At 34.8% G+C, this 21,263-nt stretch overlaps 1 protein-coding gene across 1 annotated transcript in view; it reads right to left on the bottom strand.

The window, feature by feature from the left end:
* Positions 1 to 1,459: 1,459 nt before the first annotated feature.
* The window catches only part of Fip1 (Factor interacting with poly(A) polymerase 1), a 25,549-nt gene continuing 5,745 nt past the window's right edge, over positions 1,460 to 21,263 (bottom strand). The window contains exons 3-8 of the mRNA XM_069833255.1: positions 20,407 to 20,555; positions 19,772 to 19,898; positions 13,541 to 13,845; positions 9,575 to 9,808; positions 5,244 to 5,605; positions 1,460 to 1,833 (exon numbers count right to left, since the gene is read on the bottom strand). Of these exons, the coding sequence (XP_069689356.1) occupies positions 1,686 to 1,833; positions 5,244 to 5,605; positions 9,575 to 9,808; positions 13,541 to 13,845; positions 19,772 to 19,898; positions 20,407 to 20,555 (1,325 nt within the window). The 3' untranslated portion in view covers positions 1,460 to 1,685. The remainder of the gene's footprint in view (positions 1,834 to 5,243; positions 5,606 to 9,574; positions 9,809 to 13,540; positions 13,846 to 19,771; positions 19,899 to 20,406; positions 20,556 to 21,263) is intronic.

Below are 21,263 nucleotides of genomic sequence, written 5' to 3'. Positions count from 1 at the left end.
TAAATCTATTGCGAATATTAGATATTTTACAAAATAATTTAAAATATAGTGAAACCTTTCCTTACAGACATCCCCAAGATATGGACACTCCTTACATACAGACAGATTTTTATGTCCCAACCTAAATGATATGGAAATAATGATAAATTTAACTCTCGTCTACAGACACTCTCAGACACGTACACAGACAGCTGTTTCACAGTCCTAAATCTTGCTTTACCTCCTGACTGAGGACAAAACTTGGATTTCAAGACCTAATGTGTTACAAAAATGGAAAATTTAGTTTTGAGAACTGTACAGAAATTCCTTAACATGAAAGAAGATAATAAGTATCTCGTAGGCTAGTACTAGCCCAGCCGCTACTCCTTCTTAGCTGGAAGCAGGTGGATAAACAAAGTCATAAAATTTAACCTGTCTGATAGATCCAAGGTTTCAGCGATCGTGAAATTGTATTCGACACGATAGGATTAGTAGGATTAAGGCCGGTTCACAATAAACCGGGAACTGAAACGAGAACGAGAACGGAAATAATGTTAAAATACGTGTATTTAAATGTGAGCGTTCACAATAGTTAATTGTGAACGCTCACATTTAAATACATTTATTTTAACAATATTTCCGTTCTCGTTGTCATTTTCATTCCTGGTTTATTGTGAATCAGCCTTTATTCTCTTCACTTCAGTTATTCTGTTTCGAGAGACATGGCACCTGAACGTAAAGGTTAAGTTGAAAACTGTAAATTATAGTACTCCATAACTGTAGACCTAGAAAAAAATTGCATGATACAGTACTATATTTTCCTTTTTCAATCTTATCTACTGTAGTTCAAAGTTGCTAAGAATTTACTGTAGTACAGTATATTGTATTTAGAATTAAACTACAGTAATACATTTCACTTAAAGCGTGACGGGATACATAATGTATATTATAAATTTATTGTTAGATTGGGGACCCTTTCTCCCAATAAAGGACACCTCCCAGATGTGGACAGATTGTTACATCCCTTCGATGTCTGTAAATGAGAGGTTTCACTGTATATGAGTTTATTGAAACTTGTAAAGAAACAGATAAATGTATTGCGAATATTATATATTTTATAAAATATTTCGTGAAATTTATTTCATCTGCCATTTCGAAATTTAACTGCACTAATTTTTAATTTTGTTAACTTGAAGTTTGCTTTTGTTACCATAAAAGCCATTTCGTTTGTTATTATCATAGAAGCCATTCACTTTGTTGCATATTATATTGACAATATACAATATATATGACAATCTAAATTAATATCGTGACATAATGTCCATATGATATAATTTTCAGTGTGATGTACTGTACCTGTAACAATATTAATATTGTGACATAAGTTAATGTTCGCATGACATTTTAATACACTGTGACGAAAAGTTCCTGGTACGTTCTTGTTGTGACAAAAAGTCCAGAAACAGAAAGGTCTCCAATATTACAAAGAAGCACTTTTATTAATGGTTACGTAACAAAATCTACTATTTTAACTCAACTTATCACTATGTTATAGATAATGCCATTTAATTTAAACTGTTAAGGGATTTGGAGTAAATTTTCAATGAATGATATAATTTTATTGAGAGAAAAAATCATACATTATTGCAATCTTGTGTGAAAGTAAGTAGCAGTGTATCTGCATTGAAAACTGATGTTTAAATGCTTTATTCACTTTCTTCCTTGCTCTTCTCACGGTCTGATCTGCGAGACTTTTTCTTGCGGTGACTCCGATGTCCAGGACTCCTGCTACGACTCTTATGGCGACGTGAACGTCTTTCTGTGCTGCGGCTCCGAGATCGATGGCGATGAGATCTGTAATCATAGAAGTGAATGTGAATGATTGGCAAAGACCTACAGAGTTAGAGCTGATATGTGCATTGTGGAAGCAGAATGCTTGTTTACTTGATTCTTGCAATAATTCCATTTCCAAGCACAGAAATGATTTTACAAGTTTTATATTTCTGTTGCTCTTGTCCAGAGACAAAAGAGAGTTCAATTTCGGTAAAGCCAGTTTGAGTGGAGTTAATCCATAATGTTCTTTGTTTCTGAGGGCATTTTCCATTGAGAATTCTAACAATGTGTGTTTTGAAGTTTTAGCTTGATATGCTTTAATATTTCTGTTATGTGATGGAATTCTGTCACCATGTGTCCCATTCTCGCTCTTGATCCAAGTTATTATCTTCTCATTGTAAGAAGTATAAAGACACAATATGTTGCTGTTGTTCCGATGCCTAGGCACTTGACAATAAAGTAATTCTTACACTACAATATTTTTATACTACGTCATCATTTGTAGCAATGCTGTGCTCTATCTTCATCTCTTCATTTGCATCACACAATATACAGGTGGATGTATGGGAAATTCCTATTCCGTGCAGGTGGCTTACCAAGCAATCAAATCTGAACATTATAACAACAAGTTTACGTGGCCCTTGGGGGATTATTTCTGCGTTAGTCAATAAAATTTCCCAGGTTTTATCTTTTGCTCCATCCGAATTTTGTTGTTTTTGGGCAAATCTAAATTTACATTTGATTAGCTGTTTTACAGATTAAAATGGAAGTCCATTATTAGATGGTTGTAAAAATTTCAGTGCCCTTTTTAGCCAAAAGTCGGTTTTAGAAATGCCTGTATACTTTTTTTTTTGTGTAATTTAGTTAGGTAATAGATCATTTTCTTACAATCCTAAATTTTAGCCCCTTTTGTAGACTGTTATGAAATTATAGCTTGTATGGCTGCCCTTAAATCTGATATTATAATAATGTTTTGTAATTTATTTAATCTATATTCTGCAGACCTCTGGAAAAAGAACTAAGAAAGAGACTAGTTAAGTGCTTTGTGTGGAGTGTGGCATTGTATGGAGGCAGAAACATGGACTTTACGGAAAAGTGAAGAGAAGCGAATAGAAGCATTTGAAATGTGGTTATGGAGAATAATGGAGCGTGTGAAATGGACATATCTGTGTTAATGCAAGTGCGTCAGGTAAGCTCACATGTAACCATGTAAAACGGTGACTTACTGATGTATTTATTCCTGATGTAAAAGACGTTCTCCTGGATTCATGGACAGGACAGGATAGGACAGGATAGGACAAATGGATCGTGACATATTTTCTAGTGAATAAGTCCAAAATGCTCTTCATGGTAAGTCATAAGTCACTTCAGACTAAAATTATCCCGCCAAAAACCACATGATTTGAAAACGTCCAAGCTAGTCATTCGGTGACTGGAGGACTGTTTTAGATATAAATGTATTATGGAACATTCAGATACTAATCTTCACGTCAGAGTTTTTACATTAAAGTTACATTCAGTTGTTTACCATCAGTTCTGCTCTCTTCTTCTACAAGACATGTTAATATATGCTTGGTAAAAATGTGGATACAATACAGGAATAAAAATAAACTCCTTCAAAAATGTACTTGAAACACTGTTGCATGTGGGAAATAGTGTCTGTTGTGTCAATTAGTGTGAAGAAGCAGCCATTATAAGATGCCTGTATTGTGAAAAGATGCTGTGTCTGAACAGTTCTTGGTGAACCTGCATTATCACTGTGTGAACATAACAGGCGAGTTTACCCTAAATATCCATTTCGTCTTAAATGCAAATGTGAACATATTCCATTTCTAGATTTATAACAGGGATGGAAGAAAGTAGTTTTCTCGCATCTAGTGCTCTCTGCAAGCTGCGTGCAAGAACGACGTGCAGCAATCCAGATTTTTTAAATTGCTGTATTTTCACAAATATGCAATTCCGAAACGAGAGATCTTCACCACATTTTCAGCAACCTTAAATCAGACTACATTAACACTTTCAACCTGACCCATCGTACTCTACTGAAAATCCTCTCTTGTTATTGAGTCGGAAATAAGTGTAATTTTTCTATACATATTTGCATGTTTTGACCTCGGTCTTTTTAGGGACAAATTCATGCATATTACATTTTTTAGGGTTGTTGCTGTTGTTTAATCAACTGTCTGAAGACAGGTCTGAACCTCATAAGTAACACCAATAAGCCATAGTGCTGATTTAGTCAGCTGTTACGACTTCAGCTGTATGAATATGAGCATGTATGCATCTTTCATGTAAAATGCAAATTTTATCTTAAATTTAGAAAAGTTCTCAACCATACCACATGAAACTTCAAACTATTTTTTGTGCTGTTTCCATTCAATTTGCTTCATGCATAGGTGAAAAAGAGAGAGTTTGTGTAGTTTGCTGTTATTAACTAACCAAAGCAAATCATGAATTATGTTCTTAGAGGCATAAGTTGTGTAGGAAGAACAATGGTTGAAACTGCACTGGGCCAATGAGTATATATAGTATATATTTTTTTTTACTTGGTTATTTAATGATGCTTATCAACTATGAGGTTATTTAGTGTCGATGGAATTGATGATAGCGAAATGATATTTGGCGAGATGAGGCCGAGGATTCGCCATAGATTACCTGACATTTGCCTTATAGTTGGGGAAAACCTCGGAAAAAATCCAACCAGGTAATCAGCCCAAGCAGGAATCGAACCTGTGCCCGAGCACAACTCCGGATCGGCAGGCAAGTGCCTTAGCTACGCCGGTGGCTCCCAATGAGTATCTGATACTTGTTTGATGATGATAATAATCGGAAGAAATTTGGTTGAATAATTTCCAATACCTAAAAAATTAGATACACTAAATAATACACATTATCAGTTACATATAAATCGGTCAGTACACTACACATAGAAGACTGTGGTCAAGAGAGGCTTATGTAGTTACAGTTTATATTTACAAATCAGTACGTATTTAAAATTTAGTAACAGAAATATTAAAAGTATTAGAGTGCTATTCATAAACATTTTGCTAGCCTGTGCTATGAATGTGCTAAACTAGTCCCGGCTATCGACTGGTTACTTGTACAGGATTCATATCATATCACTAACACTGGTTTATGAATACGAAAAACATCTGTTCGCTGATCAACCACCGGAAGTCCGCGCTAAGAATGTCTATGAATACGGCCCTTAGTGTTTATAATAAGATTCTATTTACATTATTTATCAAGCAAATCATTCATGGGGAAGAATATTTTATTATAGAATTGAGAAAATTGTTAGTTAAAGAGAAAATAAAAATAGATAACATGCTGAGAACAACTTTTAGGTATCAGAAATGGTAAAAATGTTTATTTCAGTGAAATTTCGAAGTTTAATCTAAATTTCCTTCCAGTCAGTCTGTAATACTCACCTGTCACGATGTCGCTCAGATTTCTCAGAGCGCTCACTTCGATCCTTTGTCCGTTCTCTGGACTCTTTCTCAGAGTTTGCTGCTTGTTCCTCCTTCATTCCCGACTCATCTTTGGCAGCTGCTGACGTAATGACACTAGACACAGAAGTTCCAGATGGGCCTCCTCCTCCAGCTATGTCGTCAGAATGTTCTCTGCCTGAACCTCGAGAGCTGAACTCATCCTGCGAGTCCTGGTTTGTGTTTTCTGCACCCAATGTACTGTTTGGTGGAGGAATGACAGGTGGTAATGGTGTAACCAGTGGTCCTGGGGTGATTACTTTCACATCTGCTGATGATATTGGCATGTTTGTTGGCTGCCAAGTCTGAAAACAATTTTTTCAATTACGTTTAAAAATGTTCAAAATGAAGATATTAAGAAAATTCTAAAACAATATACTGTACATCTTGATTACACAACTTACAATATACTGCTCAAAAAATTAGTGGGATATATTTTTGTTGGCCTGCATATTCCTGGCATAAGACTATAGCTATTTTGTGATGATATTACCATATGCGATACCATCTTGTCTATTCAGGAAACAAACATTTGGTTCACATCTTCATCACAGTTCAAGCAAATGGACAGTAATTCATCCATGTCGAAAATCAGTTCGATTTAGCTTCATTTTCTTCACGTGATTATGGCCATTTTCAAACATATTGGAGGCTATATTTATTGTTTTGATTTTATTCAGATGTTATTCTAAAAGAATTACAAAATGGTTATTAGCGAAGTTGGAGTTTGCAACAACTTATTCAACAGGGATGAACTTATTATCAGACTGCTGATGACCTCCATTACTCTGTATCAGTAGTGTAAAAAAACTATCAAACATTGCAGAGAGACAGGACAGCATAAGAGGAGACGTGGTCAAGGATTCAAATGCAAAACAACAAGAAATTAAGACGTATTTTTGGTTCTTTTTATTGTGTTGGGGCACTTCCACTGCCCACATTCTGTAAAACGACCCGAGGTTAGTACACTGAGTAGCAGTAAGTGACCAGACAGTCCCTCTATGTGCAGTGTTGCTAACAGCAGTGCTTTCACTCAATGCAAATGAAAACCACAAAGAAAATTTTAATTTCAATTTACAATTAACTTTCATTATCAAATCCCATTTCTTCTATTTTACTTGTCACTATATGTCAAGAAAGACTTAAATTAAATTATTCCTCACAGCATATTTCGTTGGCTGCTATAATGGGGCAGTTTCAAACTCACCACTGATATTTGGTAGAATTTGCTGTGAAATTCGATTTCTGACCTTTACAATGTTTTCAGTATTTATATTGGGAAGCTTATCGTCACTTTTATGTTTCAGCTCTTCTAACTTCATTATTTGTTTCTTTCTTACAAAAAATCATTATAATTATTCTTGTAGAATATTCATATGAGCAGTGTAAAATGCATTTAAATTTGTTATAGGTTTAATTATAGATTTGTATGCCACACATCTGATGCTATGGTGTCTTTTCTGAACGCAAAACTTATTCTAGTTCTTATGCCTTGTGACAAATGTAGCGCCAATCAGCTTTCCATGATGAGCTTGCCTTATACAATCCGTCACTGAGCAATGGTTATCTCATTTTATGTACTCTGATCGAACCAAAACAGTAGGCCTATTATCTTAGCCAGGGAAGGTAGAGTGGAGAATTAAAGGGGTAGTTGGCAGTGACTCAATTGAGGTATTAAGGCTGGTGTAGTCTAACAACAATCATGTGTCTTTTTTATAAAATAGATACAGAAATGCGTATGACTATAATTCATACATTTACTTCCCTGAATTTTTTCCCCGTTTACCATTCCTTCCATTGCATCTTTCAGCAGGCAATGAATTCTTTCTTAGCCAGTGACCCAGCCTATTTCTTTTTCTCTTCCTGATCAGTTACAGCATTATTTTTTCTTCACCCACTCTTTCTAGCACAGCTTCATTTCTGATTTTTTCTGTCCATTTCACAGACTACATTCTTCTCCATATCCATATTTCAAATGCTTCCAGTAGCTTTTCTTCACTTCGTCCTAATGTCCATGTTTCTGCCCCCATACAATGCCACACTCCACACAAAGCACTTCACTAGTCTCCCTCGGTTTTTTCAAAGGTTTGCGGAAAATGCTCCTTTTCCTATTAAAAGTTTCTTTGCCATTGCCATCCTGCTTTTGGCTTCTTGGCAGCAATTTATGTTACTAAATATAGTACACTTCAACTATCTGAAGCTGTCTGCTTGTTTCACTGTCTCATTTCGAATTCGCATGTTTACCTTTTTATTTTTCTTCCAATAACCATTGTCTTCGTCTTATTTACATTTGTCTTCGTTCCATACTGTTCACAGATGTCATTTAGTTTTAGTAGCATATATCCCTTAGTATTCTCTCTTCTTCCTTTCTACATTAATACATTATAATAATGAAAAAAAGATAATAAGTCATATCTTCACCAGATGATGATTAATGGAACAAATACTCTAGCCATTTGACTAATGGTGTGCTCATATAATAAAAACTTCAAAATAAAAAAAATTGGGAAAATGCACTCCAGTTGTAATGAATGAGAATTCAATTAGTTAGCTTATTTAGAGTACCAGATAACACCAAACTGTAATGAGATAAGAAATTAGTAGAGAATGCTCACTGTTACCAATTTTACCTACTGACACTAAGTACCATATTTACTCATGTATAAGTCCTACCCATGTCATTTTCAAAAAATGAAGTAAAGATACTGTATTCTTGAACTAGGCATTTAAAAATCTCCATGCCACATAATAGTTAATAGTGACTGTTCACCAGTACTTTGACAATCCTTGCATAATATACTCTTCTTATCTGCATCCTGAAATTATACAATTCGTGCTCAATATCAGGAAACCTGCATGCTTTACCCTAAGAAAAGGATATTTTAAACAACATCTGTTGTAAGATTTAAAAGTTCAACAAAATACCTGTGATTCCTAAAGCAGCAAAGGGTCTTCTTCATATACGGAATTCAGAATTTGTTATTCTAAAAAAAGGTATTCCCGACTATAATGATACAATATACTGGTACCGGTAATGTAGTAGTGAGATGAAATATATGTTAATTACGCAAAAGAAATAGCCACCATCTTCACTTGTACATCATTGTAGTGGATCAATCTCAGTAAGGTACCACATTGCTGGGTCCTTCTTCTAACAGTATCTCGTGTATAAGCCCCATTCCTGTTTTTATAGCAAAATTTGGCGAAATTGTGATGCTTGTACGCGAGTAAATACAGTAAATGAAGTACAGGTCTCGACAAAGTTACATGCAGTAGAGGTGAATTATTTCCATAATTCCTAGTCTATATTATATACAGGTTTACTGCAAGTCTCACATACTATTTTCTGATGATCTACAACAGTGGTTCCCAACCTTTTTTGACTGATGACACACTTTATTGAATGCCCACAATATCGCGACACACTTATTTGATTTTATTAATAGTAATAACTAGTACATTTCTTCTGGAGAAAAAGGTGGTAGAACTCTGTGTAAAATATTTTATAGCGGACGGGAGATGATTACTGTTCACTGCATGGGAATTTTGTCGTCTTTAACCTCCTTTTCGTCCAACTAAGACTTTCAAGATCTAAGCAGAATTCAAAGGAAACTTATATTAAAAACATAGTTATTCACACATATTTCGGTTCCATGATGAAAAATGCAACAAAAAAGATGCCGGAACACCGTTCCACAGTGTTTTGCCAGAAAAAAGAACAATGATAACAACTTCTATGTAGTGTTGTAGATAGGTCGATGTTAACATGCAATCGAAAATTCTAAAAGAACAAGCAGCAACTTGAGTGGCATTACAAAGAAAACAAAGGTATGTGTCAAAAATCTCAACCTATCTATGCTGGATGTCCGATAAAAACAACCGAAAACTCGTCTATTTAAATTAATGTGAAATCTGCGGTTGATGGGTTGCACAGAGTTTCTTTATACGTGGCCTTATGGTTGAAAAACTGAACTGGGCATTGTTGCAGGTGTTCATGTTTCATTGATAAAGTCTGTCTCAAAATAAAATGTACCATATCAAATACTTTGTTGCAAATAAAAAATACGTTTTGAAGAGACTTTCTGAATGGCATAAAATGTATTTTTCAAGTTCAAAATTTCGCGACATACGCCCTGGAGCTGCGCAACACACTGGTTGGGAACCCCTGATCTACAAGAACAATACTTTTAGACAGTCATTCTACTTTCTCTTGCACAGATTCACTGAAATCAACACTATTATGTAAACAATTCATCCCTCCAGTGTTTACTCACAGGGTCATTCCATTGTGAGTCCTGTGTAGGTTCGTAAGACTGATAATAAGGATCAGTCTCAGATGCGTAGAACTCTGATCCATATGAGTCTATGTGTGGAGTGAAGGTGGGTGGGATTACACCATGTGGCGGAGGGGGCAAATCAAATGGAGGAATCCCAGCAGCTGGAGGGGGCACAGACATGTCTGGGAATGCAGGCTTGCGGCTGTACTCACGGCGATCAGCTGTCATCACCTGAAAGCAATCATCAATAAAGTTCCTTATCACGACAGTTCTGTTACTATTTGGCTCTACAATAAGAGCTATGTCGGTAAGTCAAAGACTAATGCTGTGGATTTAATCAGGTCTCCAATACACAGCTAGTCTTAACATACTGAATCACACAGATGGGTCTATTGTGTTAACTAATGTTGATAATAGGCTTACTCTTATCCATTTAATAAATTTAAATAAACACTTTCACCATATCCTTTCATTAGATATTTTGTGCACAGGCCTACAAATGAAAAACAGTTTTCTCTTTAAGAGGAAGATAGGCATACCATTAGCCAAATGCCTAGAGCAACAGGCTTTGTATTGTATTGTATTTATTTACATTCCATGGTATTTGTACATCACTTCACAGCTAGAATATGGAACATGTCAAAAAAATCTTAATAGTACTACAAAGTCTTAATTATAGTCACAGTCTAGTTCAAATATATATAAAATAGTTTTACAGTATATTAGTACAACACAAGGAGTTAGTATCAATACTCAATACAAGACAGAAATATTCATGCAGTGTTGATGAATATCATAAATTCACCTACAGAATAGAAGCCGTGAGAAATTAGGTACTTCTTTAATTTGGCCCTAAATAATCTTATGTTTTGAGTTTGATTTTTATATTCATAGGGAGGCTATTACAAATTTTTATTGCCCATATAACACACTCCTTTTTAATAGCAAAATAGACTTGCCGATGGAGTATGAAAGTCATTCTTTTGACAAGTATTTATGCCATGAACTGTTGCATTAGTTACAAAGTTTTCACGATTATATATGAGGAAGTTTATTAATGGAAAAATATATTGATAAGCCATGGGCATTATTTGTAGTTTTTTAAAATGGTCCTACACAATTCCCTAGATTTGGCAACCACTATTATTCTATACTCTTTTTTGTAGTAGGAATATACTGTTACTATTTGTAAAATTTCCCCAGAATATTAATTCCAAAACTCATTACCGAGTGAAAGTATGCAAATTACAGTGAAATGCCGCTATTACATATTTTTCAGAATAACGAAATAATTTTTTAGTCCCAGCCATTTTACTATTAATTTACATGTTAAAAATGTTAACGATTGTTGTGGTTTCAATTTATATTTAAATGAAACAGTTTTAATAAAATCTAACTTTGAAAGGCAGTTTGTTCCTAAACGTTGTTGAGGAAAGAAGTTAAAGAAGCAGGTATGGCAGAAAAAAAAAAAGACAAGAAAGCAGTTTTCGCTAGACGAGAAGAGAAAAATCACTGAAGTAGACAGAGGAGAGAAGAAAAGTGAAGTTGCAAGAAAATATGGCGTAAGTGCATCGACACTTTCAACATTTCTCAAAGAGAGTAAAAATTGAGAAAAGTATTGAATCTGACGCCACTGAACCTCAAAGAAAGAAGATAAGAAGTGCTGCCAATGAAGAAGTGAACGTCACTGGACTGTGTTTAAGTGGTTTATTCTTTACTAGGTAAATATGGTAAGTCAAACTATTAAAATAATATGTATTACTGTATCAATCTCAAAGCTAATTTTTCGAGTGATCAATTCAGACCCAATCTCGTAGATCGTAATATTTCGAGAAATCAATTCGACAAGATAGCTGTAAATGTAACAATACCTAATCTATGTAACCCTGTTCAACATACTTTTTACTCTGTAAAACTTAATTTTTGGTCCTAACAAGGCCATGATGAATGTATAATTTTGTAAAATATACAATAATAATTATTCAGTTGTCGAATATTGTAATATGCGAGAATAATTATTCGGTTGTCGAATATAGGCCTACATAATTATCATCAGGCCTATGGTACCGATTCTTATTGAAGTTGCAATATAATATGGATATACGGTATAAACTAACCCAGGTACAGTAACTGATATTTCATAATATGGGACCCAATTTGTAGGAAAATTTAATCAATTTTTGGTTTAACGAAATTTTACTATAACAAAAATAATTACAGTACCCCCTCGAGTTATACTGTCATTTCACTGTATGTTGTTTTTTAAGATATTGATATTTACTATCTCTTGCATACATCTAATAGCAAAACATGCTGAATTTAGTTTGAGATTAATTTCTTTAATATGATTTTTTTCAATTTAACATATTATCGATTTGTAAGCCAAGAAATTTGGTTGTTGTTGTTTCTAATTATTAATTACTGCTCTTGAAATTTGCGAGGTTGAATTTGAACAGGATTTAAATTGGATTATGTTACTTTTGTTACAATTTAATACTAATTTATTGGCTGAGAACCAATCATATATTTTGTGGAGAATTTCCTCTGTTGAAGATTGGAATGTGTTGGAGTTATTGGCTGTAATTACTATACTATATTATACGTTGTTGTGCAAATCCTAGGGAGTCTAGATGGAATTTGTGGCAAATAAGTACTGAAACATATTTTCTAGGGATAATCTCATTGTCCCCACCATAATGCTGCCATTCACTTATAATTCACAATCATGGTTACCACTGATCCAGTAATAGCAAAAAAAAATCATTGCACTATTTTTAAAGTGTGGAATTTCCACAGTGAATGCTCTACAGTGTACAGCATACATGAATCCTACAGTAGCCACTATACATCAAGTAAGATTAACATAATGGTATGACATACAAAAAGCTTATTTTAAATTTTAATTAGGTTATCAATACATTCTAGACACCATTCTCTCTACCTTACTGTCAGGCAAGAAATACAAAGAGAGATACTTCTATTATCCATCCAGCTCAATAAAGAAATTTCACATAAATAATGCAGTTTGTATCACTCCACAGTCAAGCTGCGTGATAGGTTCATGGCATCTATCCATCTATAGTGATTTACCTTCAGCTGAATTCTACGCACTCTTCCTGAGTGTCACATATTATAGAAATGCTGTGTTCTTATTCAACATCTAGCACAAGGGTAGATTTTAAAGAAAGTATTAAAAACATTAAAACAATAGTTTTCTCTCCACTTTACATTGCCACTTTTATGTTTGACTACAACACTTTGGCACCTTACAGACATGCTTCCGTTCTGAATGATGTCATCCTAGAGACGGCTGTTGAACGTTTTGGTTACCAAGTGGTAGCATATGAATGTGTAATCTTATGGTATATATAATTATATATATATATATCAAATTAAAATATAATTGTGTATTTAACATAGATTTTATGTGAAAGTAAACAAATAAGTGGTACAGTATAAAATATGATGTCAACTGAGACATCACAACACATATGCATTTTGTTGATTTCAGATTTCTCTCTTGAGGTCGATGGATAGTAGATCATATGTCTATTTGACAGTGAAAGAGTTGAAGGAAATACATTGCCAATAGACTCCATGAATGCAGTTTTCAAATATTCCAGAGCTACTCTGTACCACAGCTACAGAATTTCAATTACTGAAAGAAAGACTTAGAGAAGGTCTTACTTTCAAATGGAAATGAATTTAGTGAAGTATAAAAAAAATTGTTGTTCAGATATGGCGGAAGAGTGAAAATTAGCTCAGCATATTTAAATTCTTTGGTGTGATTAAAATTGCTGTATAAAGATATGTAACAGGTGAGAAATGGCTTACAGATTTCATAATCACGTCAGATTAGATAAAAAAATTAGTTATAAAGCAATTGCCTGATCAATTGCTACTAGTTAAATAATTAATTTCTTTTCGGTTAACAATAATTGTATAAGAATAATTATGAATTACCTGAATTACATTTTCTTTAGGAGGAGTTCCCTTTTCTAGATTCCTTCTGGAAGCCAGACCTCCACCTCCTATGACATCAATGGTACCACCCATCTTTCGGCCTGGAGGTGGTCCTGCCTTTTTAGGTCCCATGAAACCAGAGTACTTAGAGTTGTCATTGGTAATTGCTACTGGAATGGTACCTCTGCCAGTTCCTTGTCCTCCAATTTGAGCCAGCCCTACACCAGATTCGTGGATACGAATTCGTTTTTGTCTTTCACAATAGGCACGCCATGTTTCTTCGTTGAAGCCATAGTTGAAATAATCTGTAAGGTACCAAATTTTTTTTTTCTCTCTATGTTTTTTCTGAAAACAAAACTACTTAATAAGATGATCATGCACATGTTTTCAGTATGTACCAGAAAGTCATTCCTTAATCATTTCTATAGACTGAAACAATTTTGATCAACTTCAAGATCTAACTCTCACTCCAGTATTTTAAAAATGAATCTTGAGAAAAATAACTGAAGTTGACCAGAAGCATTACATAATATAATGGGGAAAATGGTGCACTATTTGTCAAATGTTTCGAGCATTGGCTTTCCACATCAGAGACCTGGATTAAAATCTCTGTGGGTTCAAATGGAATTCATAGTAGACAAAGATGGTGCTTGTAGCAGGTTTCCAAGGGGTAATCCTATTTCGCCTGGCAGCATCCCAGCTTCTCTTTCTTAATTATTATTTTTATATTGGTGTAACATAAATCCCCTTCCACATGCACTGCAGACAACTTCTATAATGGAAAAGTAATGCATCACTTTGGTGTGTACTTCTACAGGGTCAAAGTGAGGTCAAAGTAACCAATGTTGAGAAGTGGGGAAAAATGTGTAATTTCTTATTAACTGAAATTCCTAATACTCGTATTATGTTATTTCATTTTTGTCTAATTTTGAGAGCCCACTCACTATGTAGCCCTGGTTACACTTCAGTTTATTGTGCCCACTATCATAATTTTACTTTGTTTCGCTGTACTGTGTAGAGTCCGAAAACCTGACATATATGTCCAGGAGTTCATATCTGTTTAGGTAGTCAGGTCAGTGTGTTGTCTGTGTACTAGTCTCTCTAACGCCTTCGACAATGCAGGTAGAATGCTAATAGGTCGATAGTCGTTGGGGGTAGTAGGCATTTTAACTTTGGATATAGGGTGCACAAAGGCATATTTCCAAGCTTTAGGAAAAATGGATGTCGTCAGCAAAGCGTTGAAAATGTGTGTCAGTGTTGGTAAGATTACGTCAATAAGTTTGTTTATCCTTGCTGTACTAATGTCGTCTGAACCTGTTGCTTTGGATTTGTTGCATTTAAGAGCTTTCTTGACGTCAATAGGTGTAACATATGAAAAGTAAAATCTGTCTCTGAATGGGTCAACTACCTGAGGTTCTGCCATTGTCTGTTGCTGTATGGTATGGTCATACTGTTAGTTAGCGGAGTAGCGAAGTGTTCATTGAGGGGTTCTAATGAGATGCTGATTTGTTGTGTCTGTCCTTTTGTATTTCCAAATCCCATTGAATTAATAAATGACGCAGTATTTAGTCATAATTACAAATATGAGCCTCATGCATCTGAGCATGAATCTGTAGTTCAGTTTGTCCGGCTAAATTAGCAAAATTATTTTTGAGCAAAATCTAATCCTTCATTCAAGTCATGTTCACTAATGAGGTGTTGCAAGGTGTATCTGCTTTGCTTACTTACTTACAAATGGCTTTTAAGGAACCCGAAGGTTCATTGCCGCCCTCACATAAGCCCGCCAGCAGTCCCTATCCTGTGCAAGAGTAATCCAGTCTCTATCATCATACCCCACCTCCCTCAAATCCATTTTAATATTATCCTCCCATCTACAAAACGAAACTTCAACGTGCTCATAATTTGTGTGTACGTTTTGTAAGCAATGTTCGTAAATATGATCACATTACCCCATCCCTGGAAGCAATAGGTTGGCTTAAACTAGATAAGAAAAGAAATTTACATTCACTTCTCCTTCTCTTCGAAATCTTGAACTCTTCTATTCCTTCGTACCTGTCGTCTCGCTTCACTTACCTTTCTTCCCACCACAATCTGAACACACGCTCTCGCCATGAAACAATACTAACAATACCATCCCATCGAACCTCCTCATACTCATCCTCTTTCACAATAGCCCTGCCAAGACTCTGGAATTCGTTACCTGCTGGCATCAGGGACTGTCGAAATAAAATTGAATTCAAATGCAAACTTACTAGGCACTTGGTCAGTAATTGAGACTCGTTCAGACATGGTTTCTTGTAAATAGTTCTCTTAATCTATCACAAAATATTTCAATATCCGGTAATTTCATCACTATAGAATTTTGTTATTGTAGGTTTAATTTGTAATTTAGTAAATTCAAAAATATTCTTTGTTCTTAATTTCTATGATAAAATGTCTAGCTTTCATTAATCAGGTATTCTTGTCGTACTTTAATTTTTATTGTAATTGTAATTGTAAATTTAATATTAATTGTAATCTTATTGTTCATGTTATAGTTGTAATCCTCTGGTAGAGGGGCAGAGAAGGCCTGGCGGCCTTATCTCTACCAGGTTAAATAAATAAATACTACTAAATACATCTCGGCCTCCCTAAAGGTCTTTTTCCCTCCGGTCTCCCAACTAACACTCTATATGCATTTCTGGACTCGCCCATACGTGCTACATGCCCTGCCCATCTCAAACGTCTGGATTTAATGTTCCTAATTATGTCAGGTGAAGAATACAATGCGTGCAGTTCTGTGTTGTGCAACTTTCTCCATTCTCCTGTAACTTCATCCCGCTTAGCCCCAAATATTTTCCTAAGCACCTTATTCTCAAACACCCTGAACCTATGTTCCTCTCTCAGAGTGAGAGTCCAAGTTTCACAACCATACAGAAGAACCGGTAATATAACTGTTTTATAAATTCTAACTTTCAGATTTTTGGACAGCAGACTGGATGATAAGAGCTTCTCAACCGAATAATAACACGCATTTCCCATATTTATTCTGCGTTTAATTTCCTCCCGACTGTCATTTATATTTGCTACTGTTGCTCCACGATATTTGAATTTTTCCACCTCTTCGAAGGATAAATCTCCAATTTTTATATTTCCATTTCGTACAATATTCTGGTCACGAGACATAATCATATACTTTGTCTTTTCGGGATTTACTTCCAAACCGATCGCTCTACTTGCTTCCAGTAAAATTTCCGTGTTTTCCCTAATCGTTTGTGTATTTTCTCCTAACATATTCACGTCATCCGCATAGACAAGAAGCTGATGTAACCCATTCAATTCCAAACCCTGCCTGTTATCCTGAACTTTCCTAATGGTATATTCTAGCGCGAAGTTAAAAAGTAAAGGTGATAATGCATCCCCCTGCTTTAGCCCGCAGTGAATTGGAAAAGCATCAGATAGAAACTGACCTACACGGACTCTGCTGTATGTTTCACTGAGACACATTTTAATTAATCGAACTAGTTTCTTGGGAATACCAAATTCAATAAGAATATCATATAATACTTCCCTCTTAACCGAGTCATATGCCTTTTTGAAATCTATGAATAACTGATGTACTGTACCCTTATACTCCCATTTTTTCTCCATTATCTGTCGAATACAAAAAATCTGATCAATAGTCAATCTATTATGCCGAAAACCGCACTGATGATCCCCAATAATTTCATCTACGTACGGAGTTAATCTTCTCAAAAGAATATTGGACAAAATTTTGTACGACGTCAACAAAAGTGATATTCCTCGAAAGTTACCACAGTTGGTTTTGTCCCCCTTTTTAAAAATAGGTACAATTATAGACTCCTTCCATTGTTCTGGTACAATTTCTTTTTCCCAAATAGCAAGTACAAGTTTATAAATTTCGCTATATAATGCACTTCCACCATCTTGTATTAATTCTGCTGGAATTTGATCGATACCTGGAGACTTGTACTTTTTCAGATTTTCTATCGAAATTTCGACTTCTGAAAGCGTGGGTTCGGGTATAAATGGCTCAGCAGTTTGTATTTCAATTTCGTCCCGATCATTTCTATTTGGCCTATGTACATTTAGTAATTGCGCAAAATAGTTTTTCCATCTGTTTAGGATTGATGGAGAGTCTGCAAGCAAGTCGCCATTCTCATCCTTGATCACGTTTACCCTTGGCTGATATCCGTTCTTAAATTCCTTTATACCCTTATATAAATCTCGAATGTTTTTATTCTTACTATTTGTTTCTACCTCATTCAGTTTTTCCTTCAAGTAACCTCTCTTTTTATTCCTAAGTGTACGACATGCTTCTCGTCTTTCATTGAAATAATTATCTCTCTTCTCCTCAACTGGATCCTGTAAGAATTTCAATTTTGCCTGTTTCCTTCTTTCTACTACCATGCAACAATCTTCATCAAACCACGGTTTCTTTTTCTTAGTTTCATAATAACCTATGCTCTGCTCAGCTGCAATTTTGATACTATCTCTGATATTTTCCCACACGCTATTAACATCTAATTCTTTCTCAACTTCGTCGGAACTTTCTAAAGTGGCAAACCTATTCGAAATTTCGACCTGATAATTTTGCTTAGCTTCCTCGTCCTTTAATTTCAAAATATTGAATTTAGTAATATTAACTTGTTGCTCTACTCGCTTGGCTACTGATAATCTTTCTCTTAATTCTCCAATCACCAAATAATGGTCAGAATTACAGTCTGCACCCCTGAAAGTTCGAATATCTACTATACTAGTATGTCTCCGTTTATCTATCAAGATGTGATCTATTTGGTTGTGTGTCAATCCATCTGGAGAAGTCCAAGTATATTTATGTATATCCTTATGGGGGAATGTTGTACTTTTGACAATCAAATTTTTCGATGTGGCAAAGTTGACTAATCTAACTCCATTGTCACTACTAATTGCGTGTAGGCTCTCTTTTCCAATAGTTGGTCTAAAAATATCCTCCCGTCCTACTTTAGCATTGAAATCCCCCAATAAAATTTTCATGTGATATCTAGGGAACTGATCAAAAGTATGTTCCAATTCCTCATAGAAGCTATTCTTTATATGGTCGTCTTTCTCTTCGGTAGGGGCGTGAGCATTTATAACTATGATGTCGCACCATCTACCCTTAAGTACTAAATATGATAACCTGTCACTGATAAATTCGACCTTTTTTACTGCTGATTTTATTCTTTTATGAACAAAGAATCCTGTTCCTAATTGGTGATTATTGCAGTGGTGGAAATTCAAGAATGTGTCTTTAAAAGTGACAAGAATGTTACTGATAAACTTAGTTAATTGACAGTTGGGCCATCATCTGTCATCTTAATTGTATGTTTTCTACACTTGGTGTTGTTAATTCAAAATTGAGAAGTATACTTGGTATTGATAAAGCTTCTAAGCTTGTGTTTTTGTACAAAAACTTAAATAAAACACATCAAATGTAACTGAAAAACTTTTCAGAAAGTATTTTTTAATGTGCTACATTAATAATTCAAAACACTGTTTTATATATATATATATATATATATATATATATATATATATATATATATATATATATACTGCAGTTCTTTGATGTAGAATGTAAGTAACAAAGCCTAAACATAAAATAATACTGAAATCATTTTCAAACTTTGTTGCTGAAAATGTGTAATGAAGCATTTCATAAAAAAAAAAAATTAAATATAGTAAAAGATCACTGATCTAGATTTAAAAAAATCATTTGATTTACAGAGTAGAGTACTGAGAACAACTTGGTATCATGTCATGCTAGAGGAGTAAGGTAAATGAATATCAATCTCATCTTCCTAGCACATAACTGGATGTTTCTCCCTACCCATGTGATGTTCTGTACTGTCTCAGCACTGGTCCTTCATTGTGTTGACCAACTAAGAAGCACACAATGTAGGAATCTACTTTTGGTAGATGGAATAGCTAAGTGGCAACAGAAACGCAGCAGCAGCCCAGAAAGAATACCAACCTTATCCATTTACTTCTCAGAACATAAAACTTGTAGCTTTTCATGAATGGTTAGTTAGTGAGGTTTAAAAAGGACGCATCAGATACTATGGCTATTTGCGTCCTTATCTAAAATTCTTCAAAAAAACAAACAATACAACAAGCTGAATACGAACATGAGCTAAAAAACGTTGTCACATTAAAAAAGAAGTACACAGACAGGGATTATATGATAAACATAAAACATATCTTTTTAACCTGTTATGTCAGCTCCAGGTTTCCTCCATGGTTTGTCTTCAAGAGAATCCAAATTGAATTCATGTGCTGGAACTCCGTTGATTGTCCCAACAGCTTCAAATTCTTCTATGGAAAACTTTCCTGGTTGCTTCAAATTAAATAAACTTAAATGAATCATCCAGATTGAATAATTTCGAAGGAAAAGTTGTTCCGGGGCTGGGCTCGAACCCGGGACCTTTGGTTAAACATACCAACGCTCTACAAGCTGAGCTACCTGGGAACTCTACCAGACACCGATCCAATTTTTCCCTCTATATCCACAGACCTCAAAGTGGGCTGACAACCGTCAAGCAACCAACATTGAGTGCACACTAACTCTGTGTGACTCTTTCAGGGGCCCCGGAACAATTTTTCCCTCGAAATTATTCAAATCAACTTTACAGAGGATTATATACCTGAAAGCTTGATTTGCATTCCAGATTGATTGACATCATGAAACACTCAACTGCTAATGTTAACTTATTTTTCAGTTACCTTAACTATTAACTGGTTTAAGCATGTGCTGTGTCTTTTGTTATTTACTATATGGTGAAAATTCATTCTCCCTTGCTGCACTCATAAAGCACAATTAAACCTATCTTTAACGAACAAATTACCTTCAATTTTTCGCCACCAACAGCTGAAGTTAAAAGTCCTCCACGCTTGATATTAAGACTTGTATATGTTGGGCTGGTTTTAATGTCTCCAATAACAACATGGACATCGTCATCACTGTCTTCATCATCGTCATCTAGATTTTCATTGGCTGAAAATAAAAAATATCCAGTGTAATTACTCAGTCTATTTTTATCATGTCCACATCATATAACATACACCATGCGATCTTTATTTCGAAATTTTACTAACACCAATAAAGAATCAGTAACATCATACATTATGTGTAATAGTTGCATACATAAGAGTATTGACAGATATGGGTAAAAAGTTTGACAGAGTATGTTTTAGAGATGGTTTCCTTAGACAAATTTAATTTTACACCTTTGTAAAACATTTTAAGTTAGAAATGTTGGCAATTTCACTGGAATGTAACACAATATTAATTTATTACAACAAATATTGCTTGGAAATATGATGATGATGATAATGATGATGATGATGATGATGATGATACAGAAAGAAAGCGGGAGGTAGTCAACTGGTCACCTTTGCATTATCTAAGCTGAAAAAATTAAATTTCGAATAAAAAACATGGAGTGCGGAAAAGTTGTCATTATATCTAACAATTATGCATAAAAAAATTTGAGCTCTAGATTAAATTTCCACCGAGGTGCAAAGCCTTCCAAGATTTATAGAACTCGCCAAAAACTTGAAAAAATTACATCCTGTAATACTGAATATTAAGAATGTTCAGATGTTATAAATGTTTGTATAGATGAGTGAACAGACACTTCCAAACTGGCAATGCAATATACTTCAAATCAGGGTGCGTACTGTGTAGAGGGAGGGAGCAGAT

The sequence above is a fragment of the Periplaneta americana genome, chromosome 8 (genome assembly GCF_040183065.1).
Source record: "Periplaneta americana isolate PAMFEO1 chromosome 8, P.americana_PAMFEO1_priV1, whole genome shotgun sequence".
NCBI classification, from domain to species: domain Eukaryota; kingdom Metazoa; phylum Arthropoda; class Insecta; order Blattodea; family Blattidae; genus Periplaneta; species Periplaneta americana.
Note: the sequence above shows the minus strand (reverse complement) of the source record. Positions and strands in the feature narration are given on the sequence as shown.